General features: G+C 35.6%; 4 protein-coding genes across 5 annotated transcripts; 1 reads left to right on the top strand and 3 right to left on the bottom strand.

Annotated features, from left to right (window-relative positions):
* Positions 1–194: 194 nt before the first annotated feature.
* LOC18098958 (protein ECERIFERUM 26-like) lies at positions 195–4,811 on the bottom strand. The gene is made up of 2 exons (XM_006382721.3): positions 3,323–4,811; positions 195–1,345 (listed from the first exon to the last, which is right to left on the bottom strand). Exons 1-2 carry the CDS (start codon positions 3,743–3,745, stop codon positions 416–418), a joined length of 1,353 nt encoding a protein of 450 aa, XP_006382783.1. The 5' UTR covers positions 3,746–4,811; the 3' UTR covers positions 195–415.
* A 1,797-nt stretch (positions 4,812–6,608) lies between these two features.
* LOC18098957 (PITH domain-containing protein At3g04780) lies at positions 6,609–10,109 on the bottom strand. 2 transcript variants are annotated; one of them, XM_006382720.3, is made up of 8 exons: positions 9,856–10,108; positions 9,647–9,733; positions 9,122–9,245; positions 8,932–8,980; positions 8,778–8,835; positions 8,609–8,655; positions 8,220–8,297; positions 6,609–6,904 (listed from the first exon to the last, which is right to left on the bottom strand). In XM_006382720.3, the coding sequence occupies exons 1-8, from the start codon at positions 9,892–9,894 to the stop codon at positions 6,856–6,858; spliced, it is 531 nt and encodes a 176-aa protein (XP_006382782.1). In that variant the 5' UTR covers positions 9,895–10,108; the 3' UTR covers positions 6,609–6,855. The 2 variants fall into 2 exon arrangements, with proteins under 2 accessions (XP_006382782.1, XP_024456635.1); XM_024600867.2 differs by lacking the exon at positions 8,220–8,297 and having other exon boundaries at positions 9,856–10,109.
* A 995-nt stretch (positions 10,110–11,104) lies between these two features.
* Positions 11,105–12,285, top strand: LOC18098956 (probable ribose-5-phosphate isomerase 3, chloroplastic). Its single transcript, XM_006382719.3, has one exon. It carries the CDS (start codon positions 11,153–11,155, stop codon positions 12,026–12,028), a length of 876 nt encoding a protein of 291 aa, XP_006382781.3. The 5' UTR covers positions 11,105–11,152; the 3' UTR covers positions 12,029–12,285.
* A 1,847-nt stretch (positions 12,286–14,132) lies between these two features.
* Positions 14,133–16,069, bottom strand: LOC18098955 (uncharacterized). Its single transcript, XM_024602369.2, has 6 exons — positions 15,906–16,069; positions 15,646–15,807; positions 15,396–15,479; positions 15,152–15,277; positions 14,947–15,051; positions 14,133–14,415 (listed from the first exon to the last, which is right to left on the bottom strand). Exons 1-6 carry the CDS (start codon positions 16,003–16,005, stop codon positions 14,342–14,344), a joined length of 651 nt encoding a protein of 216 aa, XP_024458137.2. The 5' UTR covers positions 16,006–16,069; the 3' UTR covers positions 14,133–14,341.

The following is a 16,069-nucleotide window of genomic DNA, read 5'->3' as shown; positions in this document are numbered from 1 at the left end:
TTCCTCAGCGTTGACTTTTTCCAGGGACCACTCGGATCAAAAACCTAGATGAGAACATTGGCTCCTTGAATGTGAAACCTTCAGAAGAGGAACTAACAGGAATTTCTAATGTGAACCTTTTGAAGAGGTAGCGGGTGATTCAACCTATGTTAGCTTGTGTCTTTTGTCATGAAGTTTGCCAACACGCCTCAAAAGATAGCAAGGTTTCAACTTAAAACATTTCCACTGTACTGGGATGCAAAACATCTATGGATAATTGAACAATAACTCCTGTATGATCACTGCATTTAAGGCTTATAGGACAAGGTTTCAACTGTAGGGTTTGGCATCTGCATCCCGTTAAGGGCTTAGCATAAAGATGATGCATGGAAAGCAAAAGACTCAGGTTATGCTATCCTTGCTCTACATAAGCTTACTATCTACCACTGATCAGCATTGTTGGTTGTAGACGCTGGATAGCTTGATCCTCGCATAATTGAGGCATCTCCTCCTCCGGCAAGGTCACAATCACTGTCCTTGCAAGGCCTTCTTCTACTGAAGGCAGCACCACAATCAGACCTTCACCCACCACATTGCCAAAATGACATGCCACATGAACCGGCTTTTCATCACTCTTAAAACTCGCCGACGACATCAGCGATTTATTCCCTATGATCATGTGCTCCATGCTAACACAAGTTAGCTCAGGACCATACATTCTAAAAGGTGGTGCATGCTTCCCTCCCTCTTCCTTCTGTGATTCAAGCCAATCTACAGCATACCAAACCTCCTCTGTCTCGACACCTGACACATGGCGATGCACCAACTCAACCACATGTCCTAACTTACCGTAGTCCATTTCTTCCTCATTTAGTGTTAGCATTGAGAAATGCAATGCATTTCCAAAGTAACCAAGAGGGATTGGTGGCTGCACGAGCCTTCTAAAGTCTAAACAAACTGAGAGGGAACATTTGTTGTCATGTTTTGGAGCCTTTAGAAGCACAAGACGTGTCCAGAAGAGTGCAGCTAGCAAATCAAATGGGGTGGCTTGAGGACATTGATCATGCACTTCATTAAGGCATTTATTGATCGCTGAATTAGAGAACCTGAACGTAGCGGTGACCATTTTCACCGAGGGAGTTCGTGCATTGGCCTTATTTGCATAGTAATTGGTTGATTTACCGCTAGTATCAGGAACTTGTTGGTGATGGAGCGGGGTTGAGTTGAACAGGGGTGGGTGCTCAATCGGCTCCTGGCGGTGACTCTCAATCCAGGATTTGAAGAGCAGAGTTACTGAAGTTGGGTCTGCATTCATGTGTGTACAACTTAGTCCAAAGGCTACACCTCCTCCTTCAAATTCATTTACCTGGATAACCAAAAGTCAAAAGTTGTGGTGTCAACAAACACAAATGCCTTAGAAAACTAACAATGAGATCCTGATTTTCAATCCTCTCCTGAATCAGAGTTTAAGAACATAATTTTTCAAGAAGCTAAACATTCTCCCCTTGAAAAAGAAAAGGTAAACTTCGGTTATCAAAGTTAGAAAGCCAAACATGAAAATGTGATAAATTCCAACTAGCTGGCTCCAGGTTCAGTACCAAAGACAAGAAGGTAGGCTGTCCAACCACCAAGCTGTATGAGAGATATGTTTCAGTCTGAGAGTTAATTTTCATTGAGTGGACAAACTATCATTAATGGAATGAAGGGCCGATTGTCATTATGTTTAGCCCTACCTAACCTGAAAGACTACCAGCCACACACTTGAAATAGAAATCAATGAAACTTTCCTGTCTGTACCATATGCTTCGAGCAATGACCACAAGAACCATGCGATGAGCTTGTTTCTCTTCTGTCAAAATCTATTTGCCCATTTGGCATCGAATACTTTTCTACCCACATCAATTTTGTGTTAGAAATAAGTAAGGGACAAGGTAGGAAGGAACTCTTATATTATTTACTCTTAAACGAGAGGAAGTTCATGTAGACTTGGACTTAGAATGCAATACTTGAACACATATATTTATACTAGTCTAGAATAAATCAAGATTTAAAAGAATAAACACATCTTTAATAGTTGTATGCACCTAGAAGAACTAAAAGAACACTTTGACTTCAAAATTAATTCCGACACCCCCTCTTAATTTTAAAAGTCTAGGAACTCTTGAAATTTGGATTTTGATGGAGAATAGTGCTGTTGCACCTTTCTCATTTCTTGTTTATGATGAAAAATTCAAATATCACTTTCATTACTTTTTTTTACCGTCACATTGTTGTCATAATTTTATGGAACTTACATCTTCCTGTTGAAAAGATCTCTCATGCATCTGTCTTAGCCTCTCCTTTCATCATGGGTACGTAATGACATCTTATTGTCATATCTTCAATCTTTCTTTAGTTAGCAATTGTATTTGCTTAAACATGGCTCATGTAAGCCAGTTTTCTTTATTTCTCTAGCCAATCATCTCTTTTTCAAGATTTCGCTTTTTAAGTGGTTATTCTATTTTAGCTCACTCTTTACCAGGATGATATCTTCTTCTTATCATGGCTCCTTGGCCATTCTCCATCTTCTTCTATAGGAAAAGCTCTCTCTTTTCTTATTCATGTGTGGTATCTCTAGGATCACATCTCATCTCTTGTACAAGAAATTGCCAGCTTGCACTGAGCCTGTTTTTTAGACTTCCTCTGTGTTTCTCGATGCAAGGTTTCAGTTCACTTGTTAGGTTATATCACCTTGCCCCTCTATTTTTTATTTTATTTTTCCAATATCACTCATCCATCCACTCTATTTTGCTCCATTTTTTCTCTTTAGATATCTCTTGTTTATCCACTCTATTTTACGGAGAAGGGAAGCATGGTAAAAAACAGTTTCATTTATATAATATTATTTTTTAAAAAGAGAAAGTCTCATACTCAACATATATATTTATACTATTTAAAATAATTCAAGAGAATTAAAAGGATAAATGCATCTTTAATAATTATAAATTTAGAAAATAAATCATGAAAAAACTAAAAGAAAAATTAGACTTCAAAATTAATTGCAACATGTTGAATAATGCTAGTAAACATGAATATTCTTCCTTCTCGGATGCTAATCCTTCATCATAACCAAAGAAAAAACACAAAGAAAGAAGTTATTATCTTTTTAAAAAAGAAAGAAACAATATTCATGAATTTCTATTTAGAATATAGATTTAGATTAAATGAAGCATATATAGCATGGAGATGGGGCAACCAAAGTGAGAACTTCAGGCAGCAAGAAAATCATAGTATTTTTTTATAGAGAAGAAGTAAAGAACATGAAGAATCCAAGAATATATCAACACTCAAAGAATATAAATACCTGGATACGAAAGGGTGACCATGTACTAGGATCCTCAGGCATTTCCTCCCAAACCGTGAGATCTTTCTCCTCCGAGACATCAGCTGATCTCAACCATTCATCAATTGTAACTCCAACATTTGCCCTCAAAATTCTAACACCAGCATCATTACACTTCACTTCCCAATTACCCGACTCCCCTCGGGTCAACCGACCCGCAACTTGTGGATACAAAGAAAGAACCTCCGACAAAGACACCTTTAAAGGGTCCACGTCAAAAATCCCAAATGGGTTTTTCTTGTAGTAAAAAACTAAGTGTAATGTATGGAGAGCCATTGCATGGTCAAGCGCTGATAATGGATGGGTCTGACCCGGCCCGACTGGCTTGCTGGAGACTGCTGTTAACATTGAATGGACACTAACCCTACTGTTTATGTTCGCCATTTTTCACTCCAAGCTGTATGTGTGTGATTTTCCTGAAGAAGAAGAAGAAGGTAGTAAATTTGAAGCGCTCTCTCTCTCTCTCTCTCTCTGTATAGATATAGACATGTGTATGAGAAAAAGTGTTAGGAGAGGTGGTTGGAAGCGCCGCTATGTTGGGTTTTCAGAATTTAAGAGGAGGGAACTGTTCTCTGTTGGGTATCATTTAAGAGGCGGTGGCAAGTAGTGGGAATTCAATTATAATAATAGTTCATATGGCAGCACAGAATTTAGGTGAGAAATTAGATGTGAAGCACAAAGTTGAAAGTACAGAGGTAATGAGACGACGACCTCAACAAGCCATCAACAATCAACTTAAAGAGGACGACAACCAAAAGGCTTTGAGCTACATCTTTCTTTGATGATTGTAACAACTTCTAGCATAAGACGACCAATCATTAGCAAAAAAAATTACAAGAGAAGAAAGAGTTTTTGCTACATCTTTCTTTTATTTTTGAAATATTGTTATTTTTTTATTATTATATATTTTTTATCAAATTATTTTATTTTCATGATAAAAATTGAAGCTTTGAGGGATTAATCTAATTAATTTAATTTTTTTTAATTAATTTTTTTTTCAATTGTATCCTTTAATATGGTGTTGATAGAGAACTAAGTTTCATATTTATTTTGTATGTTTTATATTAGGTTATTTTAGCCTCGTGATCCAGAAATGGTGTTTAACGAGTTAATCTGAATTGACTCGAATCATTTTTTATATTCTCTTTTTAATTAATTTTTTTTATTTCATCATTCAACATTGAGTTTGTTAAACATTCAGTTTCATAATTTGTTTTGATTTTCTTTATATAGAAATATCTTTGTCTTATTATTAGGGTCGCGAGTTTTGACATTTTAACTCGGTTAAAAATCAGGTCTTTTTTTTTTCTAAAAGGTTATCTCAGTCTCTTAATCCGGATCACAGGTCATTCAACATTGCATTTGATTTTTATTGGGTTATTTATCTCAATCTTATGATCCTTATCTCCGTCTCTTAACCCAGATCACAGGTCATTCAACATTACATTTGATTTTTATTGGGTTATCTATCTCAATCTTATGACCCAGATCACAGGTCCTTCAATATTAGATTTGATTTTTATTGGGTTGTTCCTGTCTTAAGGCCTAGGTCATGGGTTTGACGGGTTAACTCAATTGACTCAGCTTTTTTTTTAAACTTTTTTAATTGATTTTTTTTTTAATTTCATTATTTAATATTGATTTTGATTAGGAATTATACATTGTGATTTGTTTTAGTTTGCTTTTTATTAGGTTATCATGATCTCATGACCCGAGAATAATGCTTCACGGGTTAACCCAGGTTAACTTGACTTATTTTTTGTGTCATTTTTTAATTAATTTTTTTTATTAATTTTATCATTCAACATTAGGTCTGACACGTCGATTGAGAATTGAATTTTATAATTTGTTTTGATTTGCTTTATATAGGGTTATCTCAGTCTCATGACCAGAGTCGTAAATTTAACAGGTTAACACGAGTTAAATCATATTATTTTTTTATTTTTTTATAAGGTTATATTGATCTCATGACTCGAGTTATAGGTTTGATGAATTGACTCGGATTGTTTTTTATGTTTTTTTTAATTGATTTTTTTTAATTTATCCTTCAACATTGAATTGAATTGATTGAGAAATGAACTTTATAATTTATTTTGATTTATTTTTTATGGGATTATCTTTATCTTATGACCCTGATCGAAGGTTTGACAAGTTAACTCGGGTTATTTTTTAAGCTTTTTTTAATTATTATTTTTTCAATTTCATCCTTTAACATTGGTTAATTGAAAATTAGGCTTTATAATATGTTTTATTTGCTTTATATAGGACTATTATAGTCTCATAACCCGGGTCATAAATTTGACATGTTAATCCAGCTTGACCTAAATCAATCGGGTTATTTTTAGACTCATGAAGTCAATTAGATCAATCTTCACACAGTTTAAATTTTTTTAAAAAAATATTAATAATATTTAAATATTTTTATTTTTATGTTCTAGCAAAATTTAACGGCTCAATTATCTATTTCAAACTAATAATTTTAAAATTAACCCAACTATTATCTGTGCAGTTCAGCAGAATGACAAACTAGTGGCGCATGCTTAATGTCAGCCAACGATGCCCTCAGAACGCGACCCTGTGGATAGCTATGGATTCAATTCTCTATTGATAACCATCTGGTGCCAAGTGTGAGGTTTCTCTCTGCACTTACTTTGTAGTTCTCGCATCTTATTTCTTGTACATGTTCATTGCAAATTTATACTTTATTTGCTTTAATGATTTATTATCAATGAAAAAAAAGTGAAATTTGCATTTTTCTTCAACTCCAGAAGGAGGAGAGATTGAAACCAATGGAGGGAAATTGTCTGAAAAGGGCTGTTTCTTGTCCCTTCAAGCTCCAAGCAACTTAAATATTACTTGCTAGTAACTCTCATGTTTGCTCAGTTGCATTGAACCAATGGAAGTTCCCATGAATCCTTGATACTAATGTACCAAGCAACTAGGCAACGCTTGCCTGGCACAAGGAACCATTAGCCTACCAACATACAGGATGTGATTACAAGTTAACAACAATGTTCTACTCAAAATGGTTGCGACAAGATTATTAACGAGTAGAATCAATCATTATGGTTTTCCGACCAACAAACATATTCACAGCTAAAATGACCTGTTGTACCAAGCTGACAGTGGGTGCAAACTGATATCGAGTTTATGTTCAATTCAATGAGATCTATAACTGAATTCATTCACTTTCAAAAATGATAAGCTAATCTGGAATGGAATGGGATTCTATGATAAACCAGGAAAATGAGAGAAAGAAACAGCTTAAGAAGCCAGGTGTCACAACATTGATTCAACATGGGCTTCACGCGGAGCATAACATTCAATGCATATCGGCAGATTTTAAAACTCGTTAGATTTCCAGGAGATCATAAAACTAACTTTCAAGACCCGAAGCGTTTTATACTGGATAAATAATGGGAAAATAGAAAAAACATACAAGATTTTAGCAATACTTTCAAAGCATCTTCATTCCTTTTTCCTCGCGTTTCGTATTAGTGATCCTCAATCTTCTTCAGACTCTTCATGTCTGTTGTTTCCACCCTGTAACCAAAAAAAAAAAAAAAAAACCTCACCAAATTCATGCAGGACACCGGAGCATGTAACATTTATAACAAGGTCATCAAAGGTTAGATGAATAGATGCTGACAAAAATGAAATTTTAAAGGTTGTGTATTCTTTAGGAAGATAGTTTTTAATTTTCATATTCACTTTTCATCTTTATTCTAAATTTGTCTCTCCAACAAACTGTGTTTACTAACAAATACTTTTCAACCATAAAAAACAAGGGCGTTGTTTGACTTGTCTTTTAAAATTTGATGAAGAGATTAAATAACAACCAAACCAAACAAGGGCCCTTGATTTCTAAGTAGATAATTTGGAAAACAACTGTTTTGTTATTCCAGCTTTGTAGAAATTAAAAAGAAAATTAACATGCATTACAATAAAATACAGTGATTAAATATGTTTTTCTAAAGTTTTCTGTTTCCTAGAAAATGTTTCTAAAGAACTGGAAATTCTCCACAAGTAAACACAACCGAAGCGTTTCCTTCATTGCTAAGCACATCATTCATTCCAAAGCATGTGGAATTTCATAAGAAATACTTGGCGAAAAAAGACACGCTCTTCGTTCATAAACTTGTTCACTAACAATCAAGACCTAAATAGATGGGAATCAAACCATGAAAGCAAAAGGAATTGTCCAGTGCACATGCAACAGATCATATTTAGACAGCTCAATACACCTTCCAGAAGCTAAATACTAATCTTATCAGACAAATCAAGAGAATAAAATAATGTAACTCATTCTTGCCAATGCTACAACAACAGACTCAGAAGTAGCTCCAAATTAATAAGAAACAACTAAGATGGTAATGATAATCTAAACTCTAAATAACTCTTGGTTGATAGAAAATCATTCATAAAAACATTATGTTAATCTACAGAACCGAAAATTCCAAGCAGGAGTAAATGACATGATCCTCTGATCTCTAAGAGTTTGAAGTGCATTAGGAGTAATGCAAAACTTCACTGCATCTAGAAAATATGAATCCACAGCCTATCAATTGCATAGAAAATGCATGAATATAAGCAGTGTTATTTGAGAATACCATCTAAATTTCAAATTTCACCATTTTGGCAGTTCTTCTAGCCACATGATTATCTCAATGTTCCAGTTTTTACAAAATGTAAGATCAAATAGAGTTGTAAGCTAAGCAGTCAGCACTCAATATGAGAACAATGCTTCCAATGTGTCCAAGCCATAAGACAAAGAATATGTTAATGGCTAGTTCACTAGATAAGAGCTCAAGTAAGTTAATGCCACAGGTATTTCATAAATGTAGGGATAGAAACTTACGTTGTTCCGAACAAAGCAATCTTTTGAACTTTTGTGATCTCCGAATCTAATTGATTATCCTTGATAAATATTGTCAAGCTGATCAAAATTTTAAAGTAAGATTTAGAGCCCATTTGTTTTTGCTTTTCAAAAGCTTTTTTGAAAAAAAAAAAAAAATTTTATTTTTTTTCTTTACTTCAATTTATTTATTTTTTTATGTTTTTAGATCGTTTTGATGTGCTAATGTCAAAAATAAATTTAAAAAAATAATAAAATATTATTTCGATGCATTTCCAAGCAAAAAAAACATTTTGAAAAGCAATCAGTACCACACTACTAAACTGCCTCTTACTAGTGCAACAGAGCATGACAAGAAAGGAAGTGCATAAATGCAAAAACTTTAAGCATACCTACGAACATTCTGAAACTTGACATATTTCAACACCACAGGTTTTCCCTACAAAAGGGTAAATGAAACATAATGGTAAAGTAAGAGATTATATCAACATATTTTCCAGTACTTACTTCCTTATCAAGAACATCAACATCATAGTAGCAGCAGGAGAAAATAATATCAACCTTAAGAGTATCCGGGGATAAAACTACAGTGTCACTTGGAGGGTAATCGTTGACATTGCTGCCATAATCAAACCATGCGATAATTTTAAGATAAGAAATACTGCACTTTCTTTCAAAACTGGAACCATTTAAAATACACCATTACTAACAGTACCTAAATCCCATATGCTCCTTGTTTGAAAAAAGTTTTACCGTCTTTGGACCTGGAGAAACAAATTGAAATGATAGATTAGCACATCAATTCTTTTTCACAGGATTGTTTTAATGCATGATGCAAAACATGACTGGCAGGTGAAATCTTAAGGAAAATCAACTTCAGAAGAAAAATTTAAAACAATAAATACCATCTTCTTCAGGTCCTTTGATGGCAATAGAATGCAGTTTAATAACTTGATTGAAAGGTATATGAATCAGCAACTGCTCATCCGCATCACTTTCTAGATTCAAACCATCATCTTCTCTATAACCCTAAAAAAAAAAAAAACCAATAAAAAAAGCTTAGAAGAAAACAAACACAGCGACAACATTAATTTTAAAACTCAAAACTTTAATTGCATGGAAACCCAGAATACTTAAAATGTCAAAAACTAGTGCTCAACGGAACTTAATAAAACTACTATATGGGTTTCCAAGGAAAAGATTTCGACATCCAAATCCATTCTCTTTACATTACTTCAATTAAATCAGCATGCATGAAAAGGACTATGGCTAACTACATAATCCATAATTCCTTGCATGCAAAACCAAGACTCTAAAGACATAAAAGGCAAGATCTACAATGGCATAATACTTAATAAAATCATAAAAAATCAGTGATAACAACAAGAATTCGGATTCAAATTCTGCTTAAAAGGAGAAACAACTATTACCTGCTTGATAGCATTCGAAAGAGAGTGGCTTGTGCTTTGGTTAAGACATTCAACTCCAGAAAAATCAATAAAATCCAACAAATCAACCTGATTCATTCACAAAAAGATTCAAACTTTAATACCCATGTCAACAAATCTCAACAAACCCAGTTCCCAGATTCCAATAAATCACATGAATTCTCTTGAAAACCAAAAAAAAAAATACTCACTTGGCCCCTTGGAATTGCAGTGGCTGATTCTGCAGACATTTTTTTTTTTTCCTTTTCTCTTGGTACTGCTTCTGTATTTGGCAGACAAAAAGGAAAGATTGCTTGCAGAGTAAACACAAAGAATATTTATTTATTTTTGTTTAGGACAGTGATTTATATTTGTCACTAAGAATGAGGTATTCCAGGGGAGACAGAATTTGACTGATAAAACGACACTGTTTGATGTGTGTTCGTGTTTTGGGTCGGTTTGGGCTCTTAAACTCTCACTCTTTCAGGGACATGTCTTAAAGATCCAAACTTTGTGTTTTGTTGTCCCACAAAACAGAGAAAATTGAAGGTCCAAACCTGTAAAATGGGCCCTTCCCAGGCAAACCGAAAAAACAAAAACACTGCTGTTAAAGTTTTTATCATTTCATGGCAAACAACAAAATATTCACTTGATCATATTATCTCATAAGTTCTTGTTCCTGAAAAAAGCAAAATCCTTATTATTAAGTTTAGTCTGTAAAAAAAAGCATAAATTCATGAGCTTGAATCGGGTATCCCATTTCTGCACAACAAGATTATGAAAATCCGCATGAAACAACTGAATGCACCAATCCTCATCTTAGTTCATAAGCTCACAAGTATTGAGGTTCCACGAGGGGTACTTCCTAATACTGTATCTGCAGTTGTTCATAAGCAGTACGCACCAATTGTCAATTAGATTGTGGCAAATGGGATTGTTACTCGTATTGTTATGTCGAGTTCAAATCCAAAAGAGGCTACGAAGAATCCCTCGAAGAGCATTTGGACAAAACTTCCTTAGGTGCATCAGCTTGCAATAAGGCAATGGCCGCCCAAATCTTACACAACTGCTAGAATTATTCGAGATAACTGCTAGACTCGACTCCAGATTTGAAGATTTAGATCATGAGATCAACTTATCAAGTCATAAAATTAACTTGGATTTATTATTTTTATTCAAAATAATATTATTTTAATTATTTTCAAAAGTTTTGGTTTGATTTGATTAAGTCAGTCGAGTGGTGAATCAATTTATAGAATTATTTTGATTTCATCAAAATTAATATTAAAATCAATTCGAGTTAAAAATAACTTGAGTTGAGCATTAGATAATGAATTTATCGAGGTAGTCATCACTCAAAGCACTACGAAAATACACCAACCAACCAACCACAAGTCTTTTGTCTTCTTGCCTCTGTTCCCATGAGTCCAAACAAACTTATAACAACCACACCAGTTCAACTAACTAGATTACCGGAACATCCCCATACCATAAAAAAAAAACCCCACCATGGCTTCGTTATCCTTGCTCCCCTCTCCTTCCTCCTCCTCCTCCTCCTCCTCTCTTTCCTCCCTCCACCACACCACCCGTTCCTCATCCCGCCTCACCCTACGCACCCCGTCCCTTAACCTCCGCACCCGCACCAAAATCTCCTCCATCAAAGCCCAATCCGCTCCAGTCCTCACCCAGGACGACCTTAAAAAACTTGCTGCCGACAAAGCCGTAGAGTATGTCAAATCCGGCATGGTCCTCGGCCTTGGTACCGGCTCCACCGCCGCCTTCGTGGTAGCCAAACTCGGCGAGCTCTTAAAGACCGGGGAACTGAAAGACATCATTGGAGTCCCAACTTCTAAACGCACAGAAGAACAAGCTCGTTCTCTTAACATTCCCCTTTCGGTCCTGGATGACCATCCCCACATTGATCTTGCCATTGATGGAGCTGATGAGGTAGACCCACTTCTTAATTTAGTAAAGGGTCGGGGTGGAGCCCTTTTGAGAGAGAAAATGGTTGAAGCTGCATCGGATGAGTTTGTTGTTGTCGCTGATGACACTAAGCTTGTGGATGGTCTTGGTGGAAGTAAGCTGGCAATGCCAGTTGAAGTAGTGCAATTTTGTTGGAAATATAACTTGTTGAGGTTACAAGAAATGTTTAAAGATGAAGGGGTTGAGGCTAAATTGAGAGCTGGTGAAGATGGGAAGCCTTATGTGACCGATAATTTTAACTATATTGTTGATTTGTACTTTGAGAATCCCATTAAAGATGGGTATGCCGCGGGGAAGGAGATTTCGGGGCTTGAAGGTGTCGTGGAACATGGTTTGTTTTTGGATATGGCGACCGCGGTTATTATTGCTGGGAAGACAGGAGTTGAGGTTAAAAGCAAGTGAGGATTTCTAATCTTTATGTTATTTGATGCTTTGTTACATTGACATTGGTGTTGTTCATTATTTTTGTTGCGGTGAATTTGAGCTCTTGGGACTCTTAGTTGGATAATTTTGTTGCTTTGCTCATTAGTATAGGAATGGAAATGGGAAATGATCAAAATGAATGAATTGGTTTCATGGGTATATCATTCATGGAATGCTTAATGCCACCTCGTTTTGATATTGGGATGAATAAATGGATGGCTTGTCATGTTGCTTCCTCCTTTCTTGTTAATTATAATCGAAATCGGTTAATTTTTTGCGGATGGATGTTCTTGTGTATGTACAATCAATAATGCCCTTTTTCTTTTGTTTTCCTGTGTTTCAAAGTGAGAATATGGGAAATTCAAGTTCATTGAAACCTAAATGTCTGTACTGTTCTACTGATAATTTGACGATCGTGAGTTCATTGGTGATGATAGCTGGAGCAAAGTGCTCTGGTGTCTCTACGGGTTTCTCTTTCTTGTTGCTCTGTAGTTAAGTTTACTGTTTCTTAAAGGAAAGTGCCCAAACAACTTCTTAGATTGTTTCCATCTTTTCGTTTACTTAGTTAATGATGTTAATCTGCCGTGCTGAAAAGGAATCCACTAGGTTAATTGTTGTCTCAATTGCATGAGTAGTGGTATGAGTGTCAGCTATATACATGTTTCTTAGGTGATAGAACAAGTTTATTTAGTTTCTCTAGTAGTAGTAGTTTTCAGGGACAGAGGATGTATTTTGGCTTTCAAGTAATTTTTTTGTATTTTGCATACTAGTCTCAAAAACTAGAGTGGATTGATGGTGCATCAATTTGGCCAACAGCATAGGTCTGGTTTCTATTAATCGGTTCAAAGACTGAAGAGTATGAAAAGGAGGACTTAAGATTCTCTAGTGAAAAGCATAGTGGATACATTTATAATCCCCAACTTATATCAGTTGTACTGAAGGATTAGGGAACAGTACTGAGATTGTTTCTCGGTTTCATCAGGAGAGCATGAATAACATTTGAGAGGTCTCTATAGTTCAATCATGATACTGGTTTACAGAAGTTTGAATATGATTGTATCCTTGTATTCCTGCATTCAGAATCTTTAGATATAGGAAAAAGATGGAAGATGTGAGTCATATGACTCAGAGGAAGACAGGGCAGGATGAAGTGAATATCGATGTCTAGTTGGAGTCTCCTGCATGGAATGTGATACACATTGAGTGCAACATGTTCTTCCCAGGTGATAGATATCAGAGCGACTATATTACAGCTCATTGTACCACTTATGCTGAAGTGACTGGTATTTGCTGTTACTGCAAGATACCTATGCTTTTGTAAAGTTGGAATTCCTAGCAAAAGCCAAACCATGTGTAGTCCGTAGACCTGGTATCAATTATGAATCTTTAGCATCTTTGAGTTTGAATCACATTTTATTGTACTGAGCAGGTGAGGGGAAAACTTAGCAAAAGTGATTCTGTTATTAGCAGATTGTTGATCATCAATGAGCAGATTTGGAGTGAGAATATGAAAAGATCATTAGAGTTGATTGTTTGATCACTTACTTCCTAGCCTGATATTGTGTTAACATTTTGGAATATTCTAATCCTTGTTTAGAGAGACATCGTGTGCTTTCAAAAGGCAGTTCTTTACCCCACCGAATCAAATGTGAACAGCCATGGATTAAAAATAAGCAGCGCTGTAATAATGCTTTAGCTGTAATAATGTGCTTTAGGCTTTGACTCTGAGCATTGTCTCCATGGTTATTTTCTCAAGTTGTCTTCATCCTTTCCATTGATAACACAACTTTTTGATTGCTCAACAAGGACTTGCTTGTACCTAATCCAGAAGCTTATGTGGAAACTGATGGGAGAAATTACACTTGGAAAAAGGAAACCACGTGGCTCATTACTTGTACTTGTGTTTAGTTTTGCTGTCAAATTATTTGAGTTATAATAATCAAACTAGATGGTTAGTTCACAAGTAACATTTGTCCCAGAAGCTACCTGGATCTTGTGGTTTTGTTTCTCTGTGATTACCGTGAAGTCAAAGAGGAAAATAGAGAATTTTTTTTTCACAAGCTCAATAATGTATAAATAAATAATCAAAACATATGGATCCTACAGTGTTCTATATACAACACTCATCCTCCATCTAGGTCTGTGTTCTGACTTTTATTCGCATACAAACTGCATTTCTACACAAGAATCTGGTGTATAAGTAAACAAATGATGCACCAAATGGAATTTATTAGTGAGTATAACCAAGTGTCTCATTTAGTGAAACTAAAATGCTGACTAGCCAGGATCTTCCTACTTCAGAGCCATAAGCATAGAGATGACCAATATAATAATCCATTGGAACTTCAGTGGCAAAATGGTGCTAGCTGCATAACAAAAATAAATGAGAAAGCATCACAATCTGAAATGAGATCTTTTATGTTATCAGAAATTGTATGATTCTTTCATGGAATGATTTAACGTGAGCTGATGTAAAAGAAAATTGTGTAGCTCGTCAGAATGGCATGCTCTTCCTTTAATTTAAGCTTTCATAATTTTTTAAGAGATTGTGCCTGTGATACCCTTTTAATCTGTCATTGGGTCTTCCTGCCCTTAGAATCAAGCTTGATGATTCTTGAAAGACACCCTTCATCGGGGAAAATGTTTTGAGATTGAAATCAACACCCCCCCCCACCCCCCCCCCCCCCCCTCCGCTTCTTTATTGATATCTTATTCGTAGCTCTTCAAGGAGTTTCAGCAGCCTATACTGAAACTCCTTATTCTCCTTGTTGAAATTGTTTATTTTCTCTTATAATATTCATTTTGTGTCAAAGAAAAAGAAGTTGAAAGATAGCCAGAATTTGAGAGAGGAAGGGGGTGAAGAGAAAAACTGGGAAATATTTGGTTTGTAACCTCACCAGGATTTTCACCAGGGGTTGTTCCATTTCCGGTTCCAGATCCAGTTCCACCAGATGTTGAATTTGCTACTCTGATAATTTCGGCACAATCAGATCCAAGTGTACCTAAACAACCAAAGCCATGTCTCTCAGACCAGTTTTTCAAGTCTGTTGTTCCTATTTACTATTAGTATTCATTGCTAAAAGATCTTGTAGATGTTCTTACATTGGCTATAGCAAGGGTAGTAAGAGATGTTGAGAAGATTAGAGAAACCAGGATTGCATGAACAATTGTATCTGTATGTTCCGTTGTTTGTGCATGTACCCTCTCCACAGTACATCCAATAGCAAGCTAGATCATCAGAACAGAATATTAGCGAAGAAAGAATAAAAAAAAGAAGATATTCGAGGGAGAGCATTATTTTTAGAATCTGATTATGAGAATAGAGGTGTTTGGTTATGGTGATTACGATCGAAGATGGAGCCGTTTTGGGGAACTTCTTTTTGTGGAGCTGGAGGTGGGGCTGGCTGGCAGCTGCCATAGTTAATAGTACCTGCAGAAAAACAAGAAAGTGCAGCAAGTTTACTTGTAAGCATAAAATTACAGAATCTGAGCTCTCAATTTATCGGAACGTTTCTGTTACTTGTACTATGTTGTTGGATGAAGTTCAGAAAAGAATGAAGTTTAGAAATGAACAAGCAAGAAGAAAAGGATATTACAGTTTGGAATCACGCAAGGGAGGAACTTATGTTCATCATTAACATCATCATCATATTGAGTTTGCTTCCATCCAGTCTGACATTGGCACATGTAGCTCAATGGGTATGATGTGTTTCCTACGCATGTTCCCTTTCCACAATCCACTTCTTGACACAGCCTCTCTGTAATTCACAAAGAAAAAATCATAAATACATGATTTTATCTTTGTTTGGGTGTCTATGTGTGTATAAGAGAGAGAGAGAGAGAGAGAGTTGTGTACCATAGAAAGTAGTCATGTTACCATCAATATCTGCCATAGCAACCATAGGTAGCACCACAATAAGCATAGCCACAAAAGGAAGAGCTTTAGAAAAAGCCATCTCTAATTCTGAGAGACAAGTGATTTGCAGTAAGAGAAGATGGAGGAGGTGCAGCTTTAGTACT

Source organism: Populus trichocarpa, chromosome 5 (assembly GCF_000002775.5).
Source record: "Populus trichocarpa isolate Nisqually-1 chromosome 5, P.trichocarpa_v4.1, whole genome shotgun sequence".
Lineage (NCBI taxonomy): Eukaryota > Viridiplantae > Streptophyta > Magnoliopsida > Malpighiales > Salicaceae > Populus > Populus trichocarpa.
Note: the sequence above shows the minus strand (reverse complement) of the source record. Positions and strands in the feature narration are given on the sequence as shown.